General features: G+C 40.0%; 1 protein-coding gene and 1 pseudogene across 4 annotated transcripts in view; one reads left to right on the top strand and one right to left on the bottom strand.

The window, feature by feature from the left end:
• Nucleotides 1–19,195, top strand: part of CACNB4 (calcium voltage-gated channel auxiliary subunit beta 4) — a 466,152-nt gene extending 446,957 nt beyond the window's left edge. For all 4 annotated transcript variants that reach the window (XM_053918676.1, XM_053918674.1, XM_053918675.1 and 1 more), the window contains 2 exons: nucleotides 10,246–10,431; nucleotides 12,652–19,195. In XM_053918676.1, the coding sequence (XP_053774651.1) occupies nucleotides 10,246–10,431; nucleotides 12,652–12,912 (447 nt within the window). In that variant the 3' untranslated portion in view covers nucleotides 12,913–19,195. The remainder of the gene's footprint in view (nucleotides 1–10,245; nucleotides 10,432–12,651) is intronic.
• Nucleotides 19,196–20,879: 1,684 nt separating this feature from the next.
• LOC112312993 (small ribosomal subunit protein uS5 pseudogene) lies at nucleotides 20,880–21,756 on the bottom strand (annotated as a pseudogene).
• Nucleotides 21,757–22,659: the final 903 nt, after the last annotated feature.

The following is a 22,659-nucleotide window of genomic DNA, read 5'->3' as shown; positions in this document are numbered from 1 at the left end:
AGTGGGTCTTTTCCTCAGTCCAAACATTTCACTCTGCTGGCGCAAGCTCCCTGCGCTCTTCCTCCTGCCATATTATGTGACAGTTTTGTTTACTCTTTACCCACAGGTGTGGAAATCTATCAGGACACTGCCCTGCAATTTCAGTCCCACAGCCTCTGGCGTTTCCTTCTGCCCCTCCCTTTTCTGGGGAACACAGGCTCTCACACATTGCTTCAGGGGTCCCTTTCTGCTCCCCAGTGACCTCTCCAGATCCTCCTAGGACGTGTCCCCATGTCAGACATGTCAGACAGCCTCATACAGTGGGAAGAGGGCCTTGCCCTAGCACTGTCTCTCAGTAGGATAAAAATTCCATGTTTTACAGCATTGGTCAGATAACCTGGAATTTTATCTTATTTTAAAAATATATTTCTGTTGATTATGCTATTACAGTTGTCCCAATATTCCTCCATTGCCACCTCCACCCAATTGCCTCCAGCAATCCCCCCCTTAGTTCATGTCCATGGATCATGCAAGTAAGTTCTTTAGCCCCTCCATTTCCTATACTCTTCTTAACATCCCCTTGTCTATTTTGTTCCTACCAATTTGTACTTCATAATCCCTGCACCTTTTCCCCCATTCTCCCTCTTCCCCCTCCCAACTGATAAACCTCCAATTGAACTCCATATCTGTGGTCTCCATTCTGTTCTGTTCTGTTTGTTTGCTTAGTTTGTTTTTTAGATTCAATTATTGATAGTTGTGAATTTATTGCCATGTTAATATTCATAGTTTCGATCTTCTATTTCTTAAATAATTCCTTTTAACATTTCATATCATAATGGCTTGGTGATGATGAACTCCTTTAGTTTTACCTTGTCTGGGAAACACTTTGTCTGCCCTTCAATTCTAAATGATATTTTTTCTGGATAGAGTAATCTAGGTTGTAGGTCCTTGCTTTTCATCACTTTGAATACTTTTTGCTAGTCCCTTCTAGCCTGCAAAGTCACTTTTGAGAAATCAGCTGACAGTTTTATGGGAACTCCTTTGTAGGTAACTTTTGGCTTTTCTTTTGCTGCTTTTAAGATTCTCTCTTTATCTTTAACCTTTGGCATTTTAACTGTGATGTGTCTTGGTGTGGTCCTCTTTGCATCCATCTTGTTTGGGACTCTGAGCTTCCTGGACTTATATGTTTATTTCCTTCACCAAATTAAGGAAGTTTTCTTTCAATATTTTTTCAAATAAGTTTTCAATTTCTTGCTCTTTCGTTTCTCTATTTCAGCTACTGTAACCTTCATTTCTGCTGGGTGTTTTTATGCTGTTGAAACACCCAATGAGTTCCTTGAGCATCCTAATAACCAGTGTTTTGAACTCTGCATCTGATAAATTGCTTATGTCCATTTTGTTTAGTTCTTTTCCTGGAGTTTTGTTCTGTTCTTTCATTTGGGTCATGTTCCTTTGTTTCCTCATTTTGGCAGCCTCCCTGTGTTTGTTTCTGTGTATTCGGTAGAGCTGCTTTGACTCCCTGTCTTAATAGTGTGACCTATTGTAGAAAAGCATACCTGTAGATTAGATGGTGCAGAGCTTTAGGTAATCACCAGGGTCAGGAAACCTGTGTGAACCAGATTGATGGAGTCTCAGTATGGTGTCCCCACTCTGTGGCCCTGGGTGGGGAGGGCTCAGAAAGTGGACTGTGGCCTCTAGAGTTTTCTCTGGGAGGAAGCTGTCCCCCAGCACTCACCCTGATACCAGACACTGCAATTTCTCCCCGTGTGCCTCTGATGCCCTTCCAGCTGCTGCCCCCAGTGCTACAGCCCAGAGGAAGTGAGTCTGCATAAGTCATAAGACCATTCTAGGCCCTTTAAGAGGAGAAACCTGAGAATCCTGCAGTTCCCTTCGCTGCCCCAACCCCCACTGACTTTCATAGCCAGAAGTTATGGGGACTTGTCTTCCTGGCACTGGAACCCTGGGCTGGGTAGCCTGGTGTGGGGCTGGGATCCCTTACTCCTGAAGTTTCCCTCCTGATTTTTATCCATCCCACATAGATGTGGGACTACTTGTTCTGCCTTTCCGTGTCTCCACATCCCCCTGTCTCTGTGTCTCCACATTTATGGCCCCCTTCCCTTCTTGATGAATGTGAATTCTTTAACTCCTGGCTGTCAGATTTCCATACAGCTCGATTTTATGACAATTCTGGGTGATAGTTGTTTTGTAGTTTAGTTGTAATTTTTGCTGTGGTTGTGCAAGGAGGCGAGCTGTGGCTACCTGTGCCTTCATCTTGACTGGAAGTCTCTGATAACCTGGAATTTTAAGCAAGCAGTCTGGATAAACAAGGTTACCTTGTATTTAATATTTTAAAATACTGTTTACATTATGAAACATGTTAATTTGTTAGTTTGTGAATAAGGAATTGTACACTCAATGTTGACATGCCTGAAGAAGTCTCTGGATTATTAAAAGCTAGGAGTAGTCTAAAACTGTGTCTGATTTTCCCTGCTTTATTTCAAGACCATAATTGCAATTGTCTTCCAAAATTGGCAATCACTGTGTCATTTCAGTTCCTCTAGGAGAATTTGCAACTTGCTTAATTGGCCACTGCATCCTCAATCTCTAATGTCAGCGAATTACACAAAGTCTCACATTGCTAGGAAAGTAAAGGCAGCAGTCTTTGCAAAGGGAAGTCTAGAAGAGTACTGAAAGCACTCTGTTACCAGAACAATGAATCCTAGACTCCGGGACTGTGGAAGCAAAAAGGGACCTTTAGGAGAACCCAGTGTGGTATTTCCTGAGATGTGTTCTTCCTCATATGGGTACTACACCGTGTCAACAGGTGTGATGAAGAAATGGCTCCAACAGCAAGAATGTTTGAGAAAACACTTGTATAAATAAAGGTAGACTGCAGAAGCCTTAATATTGAGCATTTTGTATCTCCATTCAGTCAAATAGTGTGCAGTGCTTCCCCCAAATTTTGACTATACAACCATTTTCCCATAGAGCATCCTATAGGTCTAGTGTTTCACGGAATGCTTTAGAGAAGGGCTGATCTAGTCCAACCTGCTTGTTTTACTAATAAGGGAACTAGGACCAAGAGAGGTGAACCAGCTTTCAAAGTTCCACTTACCTTGGCTACAGTCAGCGTAAGATCACTGCCTTCTTTAGCAGCAATTTAGATAGTAAATGGCAACAAGGTGGTTATCACATATTCTCCTGGAGAGAAATGATGAGTTTTGGGGGGAGGGGGAAATTTCCCCCCTTTTTTTTCTCTTAGTTTGGCTGGTCTAATAACCAAATTGACATTAGACAGATTAGCAGGAGAAAATAACTAAATTTAGTTATGTATGTATATCAGGGGTTCCATAAAAATATAGGACCCAAGGACAAATCTGGCAGTTAAATCTTACATGCCATTTTAAGCTTAGGAGAAAGTGGAGTGTGGTTTGGGACTTCAAAGAGCAGGAAGGCAATTCATATGGAGATGAAGAAGCAAATGTTTGGTAAACAGATGTTTGCTGGACCATCTTTAACAATGGGCCGCAGAGAGGACTTTGTTCAAGTGGGCCTTACTGAGTTCCTCCCTGCCCCTCACACCTAATTCATATTAAACTTTCGTTATCTGTGATGACATCTCCCTTCCTGGAGCAGGTCCAGGTGCTCTGTCTACATTCTGTTTAAGCAGTTAGGGGTCAGATCATAGGTTATTCCTGAGACCTTCATTTCTTAAAAATAACCAGCTTAAAATAATAAATATCCCCCCAAACTACATATTTTGCGGTGGCAAACTCCGCTTCCCCTGGGTTTCATGGGTGAGGCTCCTTCTGAAACTTTTTCAGTAAAGGATCAAATAGTAAATATCTCAGGCTTTGTGGGCCATTTGGTCTTCTCAAGACTACTCATCTCGGCCTTTGCAGCAGGCGAGCCCGCAGCCGTAGACAATATGTAAATGAGTCAGAGAGTTCCAGTCAAACTTTGTCTGTGGGAAGGGGAGGCAGGCTCAGTGCTATCAGCGCACCAGTGTGGCCACCTTTGTTCTATCCAGGACAAGATTCTGGTTACCTATTACTCTGCAAAAAACTAGTTATTTGTTCTGTCTTGTTACCTATTACTGTTCTATTTATCTATTACCGTGTAAAAAACTACCCCCAAACCAGTTGAGTTGGTGGGATCCAGCTGACAGCTGGCCGGATCTCTCAGTAGGCGTGGCTGGAAGGCTGGGCCCAGTCAGCTCCTCTGCTCTGTGCAGTGTCAGGGCCTTTGCATGGGATCTCTCCAACAGGGATACATGCTTCGTACGTGGCAGCCCCCTGGGCACCGAGAGCAAGTATTCCACACTCTTAGGCTCAGATCCTGGGCTTAGATAGTGACACAGCATCGCTTCCACAGATTTCTGCTAGTCAGAGGGGTCACAGAGGCTGTCATCCAGCTTCCAGGAGAGGGGACACACCCTCCATCTGGACTCAGAATGTGTCAAAAAATTGGTGGCCATTTTTGATCTGCCACAGACAGAAAGATGAGTCAGGGGGACTGGGCTTCTGAATACTTCTGCTCTGGAAGAGAGAGGCCTTTCCTTCCTTGCCCACTCTGGAGTCACAGAAGAAAAGGTGGGGTACAGACAGCAAAGGGCCTATGAGATTAGGACCCACAAGCCCTTTTCACATACACCTTTGTATATGACTAGCCTGAATTTGTGTTTATAATGTACAACTGTACAGTATATTGTTAGATTTCATTTGGTTTCTACCCATTTACTTTTCAGAGAATTTGAAAATAGTACATTTTAAAGAAGCCGAAGTTCAAATTGCCCCAGTACTATGGTAATAGAAGCTACATAATTCATGGTGAGAAAAGCAGATAGGCAGACAATTGAATCTATAAATGAAATACAATCCTTTAATCCTACTTAGTTACAAGCTGGCTTGTGTTACCAAAAGCTGACCCAGAGGCTCTTTGAGCTATGTAATTTTCTGTGTGTGCTGGTAAAATGACATTGATCGCTCTCTCTGCAAGAGGGGAGCTCATCTCTTCCGAAGAGTCTGGCAAATGTCTAATGTTACAGTAACCGTAGTAGTTCTTGTCTATCACCCTTTCTTTTCCATTGCTGAATGGACTCAGATTTATTCTATTAAACACAAGAACTCTGAAGTGAATGATAGGGCCCAGTGTCCTTGATCATATTCCTATCACAGTAGTCATTTTCCATGGCCCTTTGACAGTCATTTTATTTAAATTATTTAGAGCGTGTGGACTCACCCATCTGTTTGAAATGCCGTCCCCACTGGTGCATTCGTTATTACAGAGCCTCTGGGTGTTTGTGGCTTAATTCATAACAGTGCTTTTGAAAAAAAGAGTCGTCAATTCCAGAGGTTTCCTTCATGAAACAAGGTCACATAGGATCTTATTTCTCTCTGTCCAAAGGATACTACTCTTGCTGCCAGGACTAGGCCACGCACCTTGCATATAGGGAGTTAGGGATAGCTCACTCCCACCCACCCATGCTGACTTACCGGTTGCATTAACAGGAATTTAAAAGCACTGGGTGCCTTTTCTACAGACAATAAGTAGATCTTGTTATACTCTCTGAAGGGCAAGGCTGGAGGGAGTACGGTGGACGGGATGGAGCGGCGTAGGGAGGAAAACGTGGCTGGGGTCACAGTGACTGGCACAGATTGTTAAAAGGAAGAAACTAGCAGGGGTCAAATCACTGATGTTCTTTGCCTTCACATTTTCCCCTCCACTTAGTGGCAAGGATTCTGATTATCTTCCCAGGTTAGCTCACTGACGTGGAAACTGTGCCAGAGACTAACAGCTGGAGCCCCATAACGTTGGTGGGCTTTCCGCTGTGCCCGCCACACCTCCCAGATCTGGGACAATCCCTCTGACTTAATCGTCCTGTTCCCTATCACTAGTTGACCAGCAGTGAGTTAAGTGCTCAGGATTTCAAAAGCTTCAGTAATATAAAGAATGCAGATTTGATGTAAACACTGGGTGGCTATGTTAGAATTGGCATTACCTGTTTGCCGTTCAGCCGTTTTGCTTTACTGAATAGTATTTTCCAGTCATTGTTTTTAATGGTGTCAGATTTAGGGGTTTTATATTCCAATAGAAATAAACAAAAGGATCCTCACCCCTGTTATTTCTTTTTCCACTTAGAAACAGGAAAGTTGCCCCTCATGAGGTTTATGGATGCACAACAAATTCATGTCAAGCGATGTCGACACCATGAGTGTGTATATTTAATCTCCCAGGTAGCTAATACTCAGTAAGGCACCAACCTAAAAAAGTGCAAAATTACTTTCTAAGTTTTATAAACTTTTTATTTAAAATATTCAATAGCAACTTCCTAGATAACATTAGTTTTAGTGACATTCTCCTTCTATTCTAGGAAATATGTATTTCATAGTTATAAAGAATTATAAAGAAACACTTGCCCACTCTCTGTATCTGTCTTCCCTCCCAAAAGAATGTAAAAGAAATAAGTAGAACCTGTTTCAGTTCTCAGTGTAGGAAGTGCTCTGTCTTCTGTAAAATGTAGGATGACCAGCTCGTCCAGGTCTTCCCTAATTTTCCGGATTTTGACACTAACAGCCCCAAGTCCCCACTCAGCCCCTGACAGACGGAGACAGTCGGCTGCCCTAATTCAGGCGCCTTCCTCGAGGACAGTTGGGATGCTCTGTGCCTACAGAACTGGACAGATCGCTGAGTGCGCGTACTTACAGTTTTAAAGGGACTTTGCAGATCTTCATTTCCACTTTGTTCAGCTTCAGTCTTTCGCCTGCTTTCTTCCCGCCGTTTTCATTCTCTGAACCACTGGGTGAGCCAGTGGCATGTTTTTCAGTCTTGCCATTTAAAATGCTTTAGTTTTTAATTTTCCTGAAAGAGCTCATCCAGAAAAGGGGTTGGTTTTCTAGTGGTTTGTTTGGACCCCGCTGTTCACTGTAGTTCTGGGGCCACAGTATTTCCGCCCACCTCTGCTGAAGAGCCTTTGCTGTCCTAGAAGGGCAGGGGCACTCGCTGCGGCGGTGCTTTGAAAACAGCTCAGTGTCACCCCGTCTCCAGCAGGCCCTGAGGGAGTGATACCAGGCACTGGCTGACTGCTCACAGCCCTGACTGGCTGGCTACTCATACCCTCTTCTGCTGATGAGGTAGCCATCTGAGCCCACAGCCCATGCTGGAGGCCTCGCGGTCTGCACAGTAAGCTGCTAACTGAACTTGAACCTTTGAAGTTTATGAAAAATAAGCAAAGCTGGCTTGCATAATTCATTGAGCTGCTTCTCTTTGAATTTCATGTATAATTAAAATTTTTTCTCCTTACACTCACTTTCTAACACTCTGGTTAATCAGCTGTGTTATTTCCTAAACAGTTCAAAAGAAAAACTGTCACCGATATACAAGCTGTAAAATCCTTAGTTGAAAGTAAGTTGCAGTATTTCATTCAGATGCTGAAATTTGCTCTCCTCTGTGCTTTTGAAAGCTTAAAAGCAGTTTCAAATCATCTTCCACCATGGAGCTGTTGTTTTTGGCACACCGCACACACATCGTTTCCTGGAAATGCTGAGCCTTGAGCAAACAGACCTGTGAAACATCAGAAAATGTCGGTCTATTAGCATGGAGACATGCTTTATTAAAATTATTTGTAACTAAGTATGTGTTTAATTGTGCCTGCGGCCATCACAATGCAACCTGTGGACAGTCAGGTAGACACGAGCCTCAAATCCTTTCTGCAACAGGTGCCGAGGACCCAGTTTTGCCCGGTCTGGGCTTTGCAATCCTGGCTGTGAGTGTGAGGACCCTCGCTGCAGGGGTCCTTGGAGGGTTCTGTAACTTGAAGCTTTAAGAAAGCACGAAAATGACTTACTGAAATTACACATAGGGGAGGACCCGCATTATAGAGTGAGGCCTATGTAATTGAGTTATACAGTTAGCATAAATAAAATTACGTAAACAGCTGACACCACACAACATACAGTCTAGAATCTGCTCACAGCTCTAACCTGGAGTGGCTGACAGAGTGGCCTTTGCACCTGTGCTGGCCAGTTTCCTCTTCTTCCTGTGTCCTCTGTCTCAGTCTGGGTCTGTGCATGCTCTTCGGGGAAGGACCGTTCTGGGCCTACTCAAGCTAGCACTGCAGTGCTGTCGGGAAGGCCGTGTTTGTGTCAGAGCACTATGGTCAATTCGCAGGTTCTATATTTGTAAAGTAACTGTTGAAACTTCAATAGCAGAGGGGGCTTTTAATTGCAAGAGATAGAAAGTCTCTTGAGTTAGTTTAGTGGAAAAGGGGATTTGTTGAAGAAATATGTGTTCATGGACCTGTAACAACTAGCTCTTTTCCCAGTCTCTCATGGGCCATATGGTCTCTTTCTTCCATTGTGTCCTTGCTTCTCTTTATCTGCTTTATTCCCTGATTTCCACAGATAGAATTCTTTGACTTACTCATAATCTCCCCTCCCTCATAAATTCAACTTTTACGTGTCGCTCTGGGCCTTCTTTGAAGTCTAGAACTTTAAACTGCAGCTCCAAGCATTAACCAACTCAGTCTCTTTATTGTTCTGAATTAAAGTTCCCGTGTGACATAGCTCATTAAGGATTTTCATGCTTGTCTCTCCCACCATGCTGTATGTGCTTGGACATGTGTTTCTTTGCCACTGTATGCCCACAATGCTTAGCACAAAATACGTACTGAGTAAATACTTGATGAATTAATAAGATATGCAGAAAACCACCTGAAATCTACTAATTGATGTTCTTCTCGTGGGGGAAAGGTTTCCATGAGCTGAATTGGATGAGTCTTCTCAAACACCAGTCGGTTTGGACTGGTCATCTTATTCAGGGTCAGTAAAGAATAATGTGATGTAAAGAATAATATGATGTGCCCTGGCTGGTGTGGCTCAGTAGACTGAGTACCAGCCTGTGAACCAAAGGGTCACCAGTTCGATTCCCAGTCAGGGCACATGCCTGGGTTTTGGGCCAGGTCCCCAGTAGGGTGCATGTGAGAGGCAACCACACCTTGATATTTCTCTGCCTCTCTTTCTCCCTCCCTTCCCCTCTGTCTAGAAATAAATAAATAAAATCTTTTTTTAAAAACGAATAATATGGAAAGATTCAAATAGTAAATGTTGGGGGACAGATTGTTTCCATGGTGACTTTTGCCTCAGAAAGCCCTCACAGTAATGAGTGAGTCTGTTGACTCACCACCAACTCAAAGTCATCCAGTTGACATTGACCTACAATCCAGACATAGTATTAGTGCTGACGCAGTAATCCAGTTTGATTCATTAATGGGAGGTTCTTATTTTGATTAAAAAGAAAACTTATAAAAGCAGGTGGGTGGTGGTGGAGGTGGTGGGAGAGAGAAGGTGCACATCAGCTGTTTATAGTTGGGGTGTGCTTTCTCTCACCTGTGGAATGGCTTTTCTCTTTGCTGTGGTTTCTGACTGTCCCTCTAGGGTATCTGTGTCCCAGCTGTATTCTGTCTGTGTTCCCGATCACACTGCAGTGACAGAGGGGCCACTCTGCTCCTCTAGCGCAGAAGAACGCTTCTTGATTATAAGATTATAAGTGAGGTTGTTACTGCTAGAAACATGGGCACCAGTTCCTTCTTGTGTGACACCCCTCCCCTCCCACACTAAACACTCCTGGTTCTTGTCCTTCCTTAACCATTTCACAGATTTCATACAGTGATCTTCTGTTAGCAGAAATCACTGTAATATGATTTTTAGCATTAATCCTAAACCTTCTTTCCATATTGTTTTATCATGAGACAGATAACATCATTTTCACAAACATTCTGAAAATTATCTAAGTAAATGTTATTCCCTTCAACAGAGTTACTTGGGGAGCTGAAATCTGTATTCCAATGATATTGTCATTACCCAAAACATTTTAGAACTCCTCTTTCAGTACCAATAATTGCTTCTCTCACATACAGAACTAAGTATAATTCAACTCTATAGGAAGATACGGATAAAGGTAAGAATACATTATCTTTTCACTATATTCTACTTATAACACCTTTGTGCTTACCTCATCTTTTTCTTCTAAATAATGACAGTTCTAAATATTTAATGAGCAGTCCCATTTTTACATCAACGCCCAAGTTTGCCCACGTGGTTACCTCTGCAGCTCTTCATTTGACTTTGACTTCAGAAACCGCCAGTACAGCCCCTTGCATCTGATATTTGCTACTGGACGTGAGACACACTATAATCTGCATTAAGTAGTATTTTAGGTTTCATTGCCTAACACGTGAAGTGTAAATAAAATGGATTTTTCTTGCAGGAAATGTTTGACGTCATATTGGATGAGAACCAGCTGGAGGATGCGTGTGAACACCTGGGAGAGTACCTGGAGGCATACTGGCGTGCCACCCACACGACCAGTAGCACGCCCATGACCCCGCTGCTCGGAAGGAATTTGGGCTCCACGGCACTCTCCCCATACCCCACGGCAATTTCTGGGTTGCAGGTACTGTCACTTTTCACTCGTGCTCTTACCTCCTTCCTTGGGGATTCGGTAGGGAACAGGATTGGGATAGAGGCTGGGTTGTCCTTAATCTGAAGAGGGAAACGTGTGTGGGCATTGTATTAAAAAATCTGAAATATTATTAAATCATGGTCTGCCCTTCACAACGTGAGCCAGAAAGTGACCCTGCATTTAGAACTTTGCTCTCTGTTAATTTACAATGGCTTTCACTTAGCTAACTGAACCCCTCTGTGTCTAGACTCTGCCTGCACACTAACACCTACGCAGTGCAACTGTCCACTGTTTCTCTGTGTCACCTCTCAAGGACTCTATGGTAGTGACAAGCTAAGTAAAATATTCTGGGACAGATGAACCTTTTGACTGCCCTTAACTAATCCCGTCCCACAGGCTGCTGGGCCCTCCAGCTTGCCCAATCTATACAGAATGTGCCACAAGTAAAACCACTCTGTTCGGAAACAGGGACAGATCCCTGAGTTTTCTCGGAGGTGTGGGGGGACCCCCCTTGGTCAGCAGCTATGGCAGATGTCCTCTAGGGAAGCTGGGGACGAGTCCAGGCTCTTTCCCTTGTTGCTCTGGTGCTACACTCAGAGCTAGATGTGGGGAGCCAGAGGCATTATGATGCAGAATGAGTCTTGCCTTTCTACACCAATTATTATTTACCATTTATCAAGCAGCTGCTGGAATGTGGCCAAATCCCCAGCTGACTGAGGAACAGGTAGTCAATTGAACCCTCTTGCATCATGATAGTTTTGTATTAATTGGTTATAATGATAGTTATAATTGAAGATCATGTAGAGTTAACTCTGAGATAAATGACACTCTCTGAAATGCTATTATAACTTTATTACTCTGCTACAAAATGGCATCTTTGTAAGCAGAAAAACTGCCATATAAATGAATAGCTTTTCAGGCTGGAAATGAACATGGGAAATGTGCTACTGTACAATATACATATATACTGTATACAATATACAATAGCATATACAGTACACAGTACATATGTATGCACCAGGACTACTCCTTGCCTTGTTTCATTGCCTGTGTACTGCTCTGAGTGTGGCATCTCCACTGACTCATTTGGGTTGGCTCCAAAGTGTACACTGTGGGATGAGAAAGGGATGCATGAGACCATGTGCTTCTGAAATGCACATGGAAATGAAATGTTGTACTTTGCCTATAAATACAACGCTCTTGACTCATCATCTCTAAAACATCCACCAAGAGTGGTTTTCCCAGCTTCACTTGTACCCTGTGACCTATCTCGCCTAGTAACCATGGCATTTAATTGTTAGACCCTGGAGAGGTTAAAGGCACAGGCTGTGGCTGTTGACTGAGTTTCCTTCTGTGTGAAGTTGCGTGTCTTTTAGAGGAAATGTACCTGGATCTTTGGCTTTATCACCATCCCCTTTCTCAACTGAGGTGACCCATTTAAGCAGGTAGACACAGCTGTGATACATGTTTTCCCATGATTTGAAGAAAAATGTTGAGTAACATTTTCTGAGCCATTAAATAAGTGTCTGGAGGTAATTTCAATCAATGGTATTAGAGGAATTTAGTTTAAGGATTATTTTTGCAGGACATTTCAGTTGAGGAAGCAAGATTTGTAAATGTGTCAACTAGTTGACTACATAATTGCTGTATACTCCTTCAGAAAGAATATTACATTTATGTAGGACGTAGGAACAAAGGCATTATTTTATGAGCACAAATCATAGTTGCATTAAAATACTTTTAAATGGTATAAGGAACATTCAGATAGTTAAAGGTAAAGTGCATGACTATAGCAGAGAAAGACTTTATCAGTTAAAGAGAGAAATATAATAATAGATGCTATTCTGAACTTTATTTGCCAATAGTAGAATACTGCTCATTTTTGCAACAGAAATGGAATATTAGGCCTTCCTAAATAAGTTAAGTTCTATTCAGCAGTTAACTTTCAATTCTGTATTTTAATAGGAAGCATAATCATGCAACATTATGTAATTAAATTCATAAACTATCAGCATTTTGGCATATTTGCATGTTATGTCCCAAATAAATAAGATCATATATTTTGAGCAGACCATTTGTGCATCAAAATGCTTTATTACGTAGGATATTCAGCATCTTATTGTACAGATCCTACTGTTTGCACACACTTGTACATGTTCTACATGAATGAAGTTGACATTATTTAATCAATGAACTATCTGATATTTTTAGAGTCAGCGTGTGAGGCACAGCAACCATTCCACAGAGAACTCTCCAATTGAAAGACGAAGTCTAATGACCTCTGATGAAAATTATCACAATGAAAGGGCTCGGAAGAGTAGGAATCGCTTGTCTTCCAGTTCCCAACATAGCCGAGATCATTACCCTCTCGTGGAAGAAGATTACCCTGACTCATACCAGGACACTTACAAACCCCACAGGAACCGAGGATCGCCGGGGGGATATAGTCATGACTCCCGACACAGGCTTTGAGTCTGCAGAAACAAACAAAAAATTCATTTGTTGACAATTTGCCATAGCACTGCTAGGATAAACCCATCATCTTAACTTGGCAAGTTCGGCACAGTACTTACTGTGTTTATGGGCTGCTGTCATTGGATGCTAAGTAAGGGGCAAAAAAAAAATGTACATTATGCCCTTGAGTCTGGATGGATATTAGATGCCCAATCATATAGATATTTTAAGTGCAACATTTACATAACAGTACCTTTATTTTCTTCATTAGATTTAGACACATCGATTTGTAATTTAGGGTACTTATTGAGGCACATACAAAATAATTTCCCATGCTGGAAATTCCAAATGACCAGTTCCAGTTGGAACCAATTTATAAACCAATTCCTGTTGGAATTTGGGTGAATCGACTAGAAAGTCTACTTTAGCATGTTGCGATCCCTTTAAAAAATCTGAAAAAAACTAATGAGGATATCAAAATACCAATAGAAGCCAAAACCAGCTATGGCATTTATTTGCTGAAAGTTAAATTTAACCTTAAAGTTGAAACATACATACATTTTAATACATGTTAATGTTGCCAGAATGGCTTTTCTAACTTACCAAATATATTGATAGTGCCAAAAAAATCTCAAATTAATGCAGAAATTATACAGTCTCCTCAAGATTTTAATATTTTTCTTTCCTGGCACAGCTGTTGTTTCAAAGTGTTTTGCTTTTTGTTTAGTCACTACCGTTAGCTCTTTTGAAGTTGGCAAAAAATCTCAAAATTTCTTTTGCAGTGAGAAAGAAGAGGCAAGGGAAGCCCAGTCGTAGCTGGGGATGTGAAAGGGAGGATGGGGCGTTGTTTCCATTTTAACCAATCCGAGCACAACTAAACACATCCAGGAATCTGCGGTCAGGAAGTGAGGGTGGACACAGGTCCTCCTGAGTGCAAAGGTGAACATCTCCAGGTGGGAGTTTATCCATCTGCTTCCTACAGACATGGGTTCCATAATTCCCACCAGTCACAATTGAGTGTTTTCTCATTGCTCCACTAAGCCTCTGTCTTTGAATATCTGAATGCTCTAGCCCTTCACCAAATTCTTGATAATTATGCTAAAGATGTTAGTTTTATATAGACACATTCAATTTTGATATTGAAAGATGTGTTTATACAAAACAATTAATTGAAAATGTGAAAAAAATGAATTTAAAGGCTTACAAAAATATAAACTCATAGATTCAGAATATATTTGCTCACTAAACATAGCATTTTTATTGCAAAGAATTATAAAGAATTTGGAGATTGAGCCATCTTGTTTCTAATCAATACTCCTCTTCACATATTAAGTCTTCACAGTTTTTCCAGTGGCTATAATTATGGAATTGGTGACCTTCTGTCCTATATTTTTAAGGAAGACTTAGATTCACTATGATCTGAGAAATTATTGAAATTGACCGTTTTATACAGTACGTAAGTGTCTTAGGAAAAGGCTCTTGTTTCTGAAAGTCTACAACGCATGTGGTTTTCTAAAGCCCCAACTGGACCTCGCATAAAAGTCCTTTTGTACTGGTACATGTCACAAAACCTGTTTTTTGAAAACAATAATAATTCATTTTCTATTATCTGATTCCCCCCACCAAACCTTTCAATATTTAGAATCTCGAAGCATGCACCAGTTAAATAATTTTCCTTATCGTGAAAATACGTTCCAGATTCTTTGTGAATTACACATATCTTCAACCCCATTCTGACGTCCCACCTCTCCTGCCCTCATGTTCACTGTGCGTACTCCATTATGAACCTGTGTCACTGATAATGAGGATGCCTATCATTAAGTTATCACAATATTTGATACAATTCAAAAATAGGGGCTCAGTAAATTCTAAAAGTTAACATGTGATGTTGGCTTATGAGGCTCTTTTGTCATCTAGGGAAGCCTACGGAACTTTCAGTTAAGACATTTAAAAGAGCTACATCCATTAGGCACTTTAATAAACATGTAAACTGCCATTACTGAATATTTTGTTAGAGCACAGAAGAGCATTCTCCAGCAAACAAAATATATTTATTACATGTACAGCACATATCTGCATGAGAAAGAAAACATTAGCCAAAACATTTTTCTAGATGCTTTACTGGTTTCTTGTTTGTGCTCATTAAAGTATTTAATTGCAAAGAGTGCGCCAAAGTGTATAAATTTAGACTAGACAGCTGTTCTGCTTTTTCTGTAGTAGCATTAGCAATCCGGTCCTTTAACTACTTTAAGATATTTACATTTTATGACAGGTAGCTATAACAGCATTTACATATATTTCCTAGTCAGCAAGATTACCATATTCTTTCAACTTTAAAAAATCACTTGTTTTAAGAGGCCTCTCAAAGCCTCGTCTCTAAGTCTTCCGTGTCATGCCGATAGAGAGAGGTCCGTTCAATACTTGCGCAAACCAACCTGTCATTCACCACACAGTGTCCCCATCTGTCTTGCTTTGCATCTTATTCAAAAGCTACCAATCTTGGAAAGGGTATAATGTATATTTTCTTGATAGATATATTTAAAAATTTACTTTGATATGGCATATTTTTCCCATTCCTTTTGTAATGTTTATCTTCGCCAAATGAATAATAGATGCATTTTCCTTTTTTTAAGTCTTAGAGTTTATTGTGTAAAATGATACTAAAATACAGATATATACTAAATGAAAAGTTTTATTTTTGCCAAGCACATCAAGCACCTTTGGAAAATACATATTCTACAAATAATTTGTTTTTAACTGATTTCATTTGAAAATAGCAAATGATAAACCGGAGAAAGAAGTCTTATACTATTTTGAGGCTGTTTTGACTTGTAGTATAAACCACATATTTTGAAATTTCAGTATATGGAATTTCAGAATATGTAAATTATATATTCTGTACTTTCAGTCATTGAACATGTAACAGTGCAGACTCATGTGACAATGTGGAAATGTAGTCCTGGAAAAAAAGGAGTGTATTTTGTCAATACTGGTATTAATTCTCAAGGCTATAATGTGACTTCAGTATTATAATCAATAATGTGATCTTGTTTACTCCAATATTTAAAGCAACACTTAGAAATGTTTATAAATAATGACTAATGATTCTCTCTTATCTTTATACAGTTCTATTGGAAAGAAAATTGAAATTAATAATTTAGATTGATAGTCTTTCCTAATAAGAGAATCTTAATTATGTGACAATATTTCATTGCACTTAGTCCTTAAGGAAATGGGTTTTTTAAACATAAAACAAATTCTGAGCAAATTATTTGTTCCCTTTAAATAATTTGTGAGTCACTTTATTTATTATTGTTGTTGTTTGCAAATTGTATTTTTGGAATGTTAACCTCTTTTCATACCTGCATACTTGAACTTGTCTTTTGTGTGGGGCCTTAAAATTCATATTAGGAGCTAGGACAGTAGAAGGGGGGGAGAAAAGAATATCATGCCAAGAGTTGGTTTGCAAATTTCAATTTTTTGAATGAACATATCATAAAATGTTGTTGAGACCCAGGATGTCAGTTAAGAATATCTCTAGATAACCTTAATTTGCATGCTAGTGTATTTTCTTAATTATACAATTTTATTTTGGTATTTGTTAAAAATAAAAACAATGTAATACCACCATAGAAATTGCCCTATACATTGATATTTATACTACCTCTTCTCTAGAGAAGACAAGCTGTCTTTAAAGAGAAAAACACTTTTCAATAAGTAGTGATCAAATTTATCACTATTACTGCTAACCTTGCTGCAAAGCTAAATACATAAATTGTTAAAATATACCTTCCCTTTAAATTTAAACTGTCTCCAAAATGCTCTTGATACCCTTTCGTTTCTTCCATGTTAGTGAAGTGTTCTTCAAATTGGTTCACTATTTATTGGAAGGCAAGGTTAATTTAGTAAGTCATTCACCGCAGGGAGCGAATCCCGCTGCAGGGGACCTGCCTCTGTGTGTAGCTTGTTATAAAATCTCGCTCTAAGTCGGCAAGGGAGCAGATCCGGGTACTTGCTGCTCAAGTGCAGCTGGCGTGTGAATTCCAGTCTTGTCGAACCTTGACTTCTCCTGTGGATACTTAGGCATTTCCTGGGTAAGACTACACATTTCCTTGGACTCCCATGTCATTGAAAAAACCTTTATAAAATATTTCAAATAAATGGGAATGTACCCCTCGTTTCTTTTCTAGTTCTGCCTTTGTCTTTCGTGACAAGGTTGCATGTTGTTTTCTGTTTAATTACATAAAACTCCTCTTTGAATGACTATATGAATGAAAACATTACAGGAAATTATATAATAAAATTCATTTGCTTAGCTGCACATATCTTTACATACTGTTCATACTCTAACTGTTACTAAGTTGCTCACTCGAGCTGTGTCTACGGGTCAGAGAACAGTGAGGCTCTCGTGAAGGACAGCTGGGGTCAAACCAGTCACACGACAGCGGGCGGACGACAGGGACAGCTGTCCAGTCACTCACTTAAACAGTCAAGTGAGTCAAGTAACAGAACCGCCTTACACGCACAGAGAGCTAGAGCATTCCAAATTACCTTCTAAAGGTTTCTTCTTTTCTAAAAACATCCTCAGAGGAAATACATCCTCATACAGCAACTGTCTCTGTCTGCTTGTAGACGATTTAATCCCAAATGCTTCACACAATCGAGGGACATTATCAGAAGACTAGAAAATATTTCATCAGAAAATCTCCACTAAGGGCTGTAACTCCTACTCACTATGAAAAAATGTGTAAATGAGTGAAGGGCAATTAGTTTTGGGGAGTCATAGTTACATATGAAACTTTCCCTTGTTTCTTTTAATGTATGGAAAATGTTTGCAGAAAATTATTAAAAATGTTTCTAATGAATTCAGAGTGGTTTGGAAAATACACTGATGCTTCCTCTTTGAAAATTATGAGTTACAATGAGAACTATTTAAGAACCAAAAGTAGCTGGCCTCTACCTTTGCAATACTTGGTAAGTGTTCTTGGTTATGTTTTGAACACTTAAATTTCTCAACAAATGGCTATGTCTATGTTTATGTAGGGGCCACTCCTACCCTACTTGCATGCCACCCTCACACACTTTTAACTGAAATCAGTGTGAATTCTGTATGCATAAGGGATGTATTAAAAATACAGGACCATTAATGCTATATTGTTGCATACTGTTTTTCATATGCCTTACAATATTTTCTGGGATGTTATTAAAATGAAAGCATTTTATTGCCAAAATAAATCTATGTTGTTACTTCTAATCTGCATTAGCAGTAGAAAAATAATGTAGCAAAAACATATATTGTACAGTACAAAGTTATAAAGATATATATATTTTGCCAATAATATGAAAATAGATTGAGGAGAAAGAAGCACATTTGTTATAGCACAAACTTGCAACAAATTCACTGTTAAAATTGGAAGTTGTGTTTTTTAAAAGGATAGCACTTTAGTTCTAAGTTTTATCATATATATTTCACTTACCATCTTTCTAACTTGCTGCAGAATACTTTTCCAGCAACTTGCTTCATAACCCTGCAGTCTGTGGATGTAACTTATTTTACTTTCTTCCCTTCCATAAAATGTATTAAATTTTATTTTGTGATAAGACTCATACTATATTTACTGTTCTTATTTCTTCTTCAATCACAACTACAGAAAAGTAACAGCGAGTAAGCCTGTAGAGTTCCTCTGAATTTCAGACACGTTTGAAATGCTTTGTATTTTTCACAGCCTGAAGTCAGAATGATAAATAAAAAGTGTCCCAACAACAAAAAAGTAGTTAGGGATTCTTCAATTTGTCTGTACTGAATACTATTTTGAAACATAAAACCATTATTAGCTTTTTTTATTTTGAAGGGGTAGTGGGAGGGGAAAAAAGAAACTTACTAATAATAAAAATTAATGTGGCCATTTGATGTAGAAAGTTTTCCCTACTATCCTGAGGGCTGTTGGTATCCCAAGCTATTGCTATATTGCCGGCTACCGAGTGCAGGGAAAAATCACCTTTGTCACGTAATTTTTTCTTTCTTTAAACTTTAGTTATTATTTTGATAATTTACCCCCCTTTTATTTTTCTTACATAGGAAAATGTGTAGCATTCTACAAGGCATGCTGGGTAAAATATACTATGCAAATGTGTACAGTGCTGCATGTTTTGTTCCCCCTCTGCTTTAGTGGCTTTAAAGGGAAAAATGTGTTGTTATTTTTGTGAACTACAACATTTAGCAAAGAAAATGCAGAGTGCATGCATATAGTATACTAATTTCTATGGACTTGTTTTATGGAATTTCAATGTGTACAAACCAACTGCATTAATTTTTTCTTTTATATAATAAATGAGAAAAAAACACTGAAACCAGCATTATACCTCTCCTTTATATTATTTATTGTAGAAAAAAGAAAAAGTCTAAACATTTACCCTCAAAACACAATTTCAATTCAGTGGCTGTTTCCTGCCTACACTGTTAGGTGCTGTGAGAGGTCCCAAAAGAAGGAGTTAGTATTAGGAAGAGCTGGTGGGTTAAATACATACTTACGTGACATAGAGTAATTTATACTATGCGTGTGAGGTAGGGATTGAGTACAATATAGGGAAATAAACTAGATAAACTATATTGTTCACAAGAAGTCCCTAAGTGATTAGTTTAATGTAGCAGTTATCAGGTGTCCCCAGAGGCATGCTGCACCTTTGGCGAATGACAAATGTCATGCGCTCGGGGTCAGTTGTCCATGCTGTGCCTTGATCGGCATCTGACTTTTCTCCCATTGTGGTGACCAAGAAGGTGGAAAGAAACGTGTGCTGTGTTGATGATTATCACTGCATTAGAGTTATACAGTGATTTATTGCAGCCCAGTTATTTCACAAGGTTTATCACATTTCATCCATCTGACTGCCCTAGAAAATAGGGACAGCAGAGTATTAGACCTAACTTCAAGTAAAGAAACCAAATTTCATTGTAATTTTTCTCTCTAAAGTACTTTTATCTAAAAATACATATGTTAAATGCTTTTAAGATGATCATCATCTGAAGCATACAAGACAAAGCCTAGAATGCGATAGATATTGACTGAGTGAATGGTCCCTCAGTTATTAAAACACTGTGTGAGGCTGCCCCGATGGCCAAGGCACGGCGCCCAACATCTGAAACTCCGAGCTGGGGAATTGCTGCTCGCCGCAATCACTCCTTCTGCCCGGCCATACGCCTGAAGCCACCTCTCTTGTCATCAGCGCACCTCCACTAACAAGATGGACTGTGGAAACATCTTGTTTGTCCTGCCATACGACATGCAGGTTAGCACGGTGGTTCCAGCGTGGGCGCTAACTCTTGCCTGGATCCGTAAGTAACGAGCTTTGAGTTTGGGGCAATTGCTTACCTTTCCTGTGCCCGGGTCTATTTCTGTTCAGTGATTTTTCTTTTGGTGATGGATCACAGTCTCCTGTTTTCTTAACTAATTAAAGACCTGATTAAGGGGACATAAAAGACAGAAATTATTTTGATGAAGCAGAATCTTTGCTTTCTCGACAGAAAAATTTCATAATATTGACAGCGGACCAATCATCTAAGAAAACTTGTGCTTTTAACAGGTGAAAGAATATTAGATTTAGTACAATATTGATATTAAAGCTTATTTTTAAAAAACCCTTGTAACAAATTTATTCAAACATCCAGTTTTATCTCATATAAAATTTCTTTCCCAAGGCAACTTTTTATGAATCTTTCCTCAAAAATGCATTTCTATACTTTATATCTTCTTTCCTGAAAATACATATTATTTCCTTCCACATTAATTAAAAGTCTTAACCCTTAAAAACCTTAATTTCTAATGACAACTGAAAGGTAAGCAATGAGCATTCTTTAGATTGGAAAATTTATGAATACATCTCATAACCTCTGGAAATAGAACCAGATCTTCATATTTATATTTATGTATGTGTGTATATATGTGTGTGTGTGTGTGACTTAACCACATTATTTTTCTTGAATAAAGTTATGTGGTGGCCACAGCTGGAGCCTGGGTCCTCTGCAGGGAAACTCTGGGGGGGGCCTTTGCAAGGTGGTCAGTGAGCTCCTGTGGGGAGGCTGGTGAACACAGTCTCTTTCCAGAGGTGGGGGTGAGAGAGCTGAAGGTGACATCAGGGGTGGCCCTGGTGAAGTTGCTCAAGGTGGCAGTTCCACCCCTGGTGGAGGTGTAGCAGTTGTCAATACTGACTGTCATCAACAGCTTCCTGGGCACAGGGGCGGAGACAATGCCCGTGCCCCTGGGGGTGGAGGGAGCGCACCAGCACAGAGCCACAGCGGCCAGTCACCTCGCAAGGGACAGTGTGGGGCTTGTTGATCTTGTTCCCCCAGTAGCTTCGCCACACAGGGACAACAGAGAGCTTGACCAGAGTGATGACCTGACAGATGGCAGAGGCTACTTCCTTGGAGCACTTAACACCCAGACTGACTTGTCCATTGTAGTCCCCAGTGGTGACAAATGCCTTGAACGTCTTCTGGCCAGGGTGTGTCTGCTTTTGCCAGAGCATAATCTTCAAAACCTCTTCTGGAGTGATGCCCCAGGAAAAAGTAAATGATCTCAGATTCTTCGATGGGCATGGAGAAGAAGTAGACCTCTTCAAGAGGCTTAATCTTCATGTCCTTGATCAAGTGGCCCAGCTTGGTGACCCGGATCCACTCCTCGTTCTCTACCTCGCCTCTGCAAGCTCCACAGCTCCACCCCAGCTGATCCTCTTCTCAACCTTGGCCTTGGATACTGCTCCCAAATCCACAGAGGCCGCAGCCTCCCACTTGAGGGCACTTGCGCCTGCCAGCGTCGTCCGCCGCGTGGTGTTTCCTCGGAGAAGGAATACTGGCAGACAGTTCATAATGTTTAGAAACGTGTGCTTTCTTAACAAAGCACAAAACGCACTACAAGTCCAAGTTCATCCTTTAGTTTCTCTGTAATAAGGAGTCAAACATAGACAAACTTCTTTAACAATTAATGTTTCAATATTTTATCTTATTTAGAAATGATCTAGATATTCTATGATTTTAATTTGATTTATCATTTAACTTAACTTGTCAAAACTCTATGGTTTCAAGTTACCAAAAGATTTTGGGAAACTAAATAGACATACCATAAAACATAAATAATGCTGAAAAGTTCACCTAAAAACTTATTCGATCTACATCTATTTATTTTACTTGTTCTCAATAATTACGTTTGGGTTACTTATAAAAATTCCATCATCCTAAATTATTTTTCTTGCTGACAAGTTCTGCGACCAAGATAACAAAATATGCACATATATAAGCAGATGCAACCAGAGAGCTGACATCTTTATTTTAAAATTTTGGCATTGACCCCTGGCTGATGTAGCTCAGTGGATTGAGTGCCAGCGTGAGAACCAAAGGGTTGCTGATTCGAGTCCCAGTCAGGGCACATGCCTGGGTTGCAGGCAAGGTCCTCAGTTGTGGGTGTGCGAGAGGCAACTGATTGATGTATCTCTTGCACATCGATATTTCTCTCCCTCTCTTTCTCCCTCCCTTCCCCTCTCTCTAGAAATACATAAAATCTTTAAAAACAAAAAGTAAAATAAAATTTCATCATTGAAACAGGTATGGTAAGGTCAAAAAACCCCCTACCAACTCATTAATAGTAGGACTAAGGTAAGTTTATTTATTCACTTGGCTAATCCTACTTCTTATTAATACTTGTGGTAAAGACAATTAAGATTTGTATTGTTCCTTGGCGAGGAGCCTTGGAGCCAAAGCATCAGTTTGTGCTT

The sequence above is a fragment of the Desmodus rotundus genome, chromosome 2 (genome assembly GCF_022682495.2).
Source record: "Desmodus rotundus isolate HL8 chromosome 2, HLdesRot8A.1, whole genome shotgun sequence".
NCBI lineage: Eukaryota > Metazoa > Chordata > Mammalia > Chiroptera > Phyllostomidae > Desmodus > Desmodus rotundus.
This window is presented reverse-complemented; position numbering and strand designations above follow the sequence as displayed.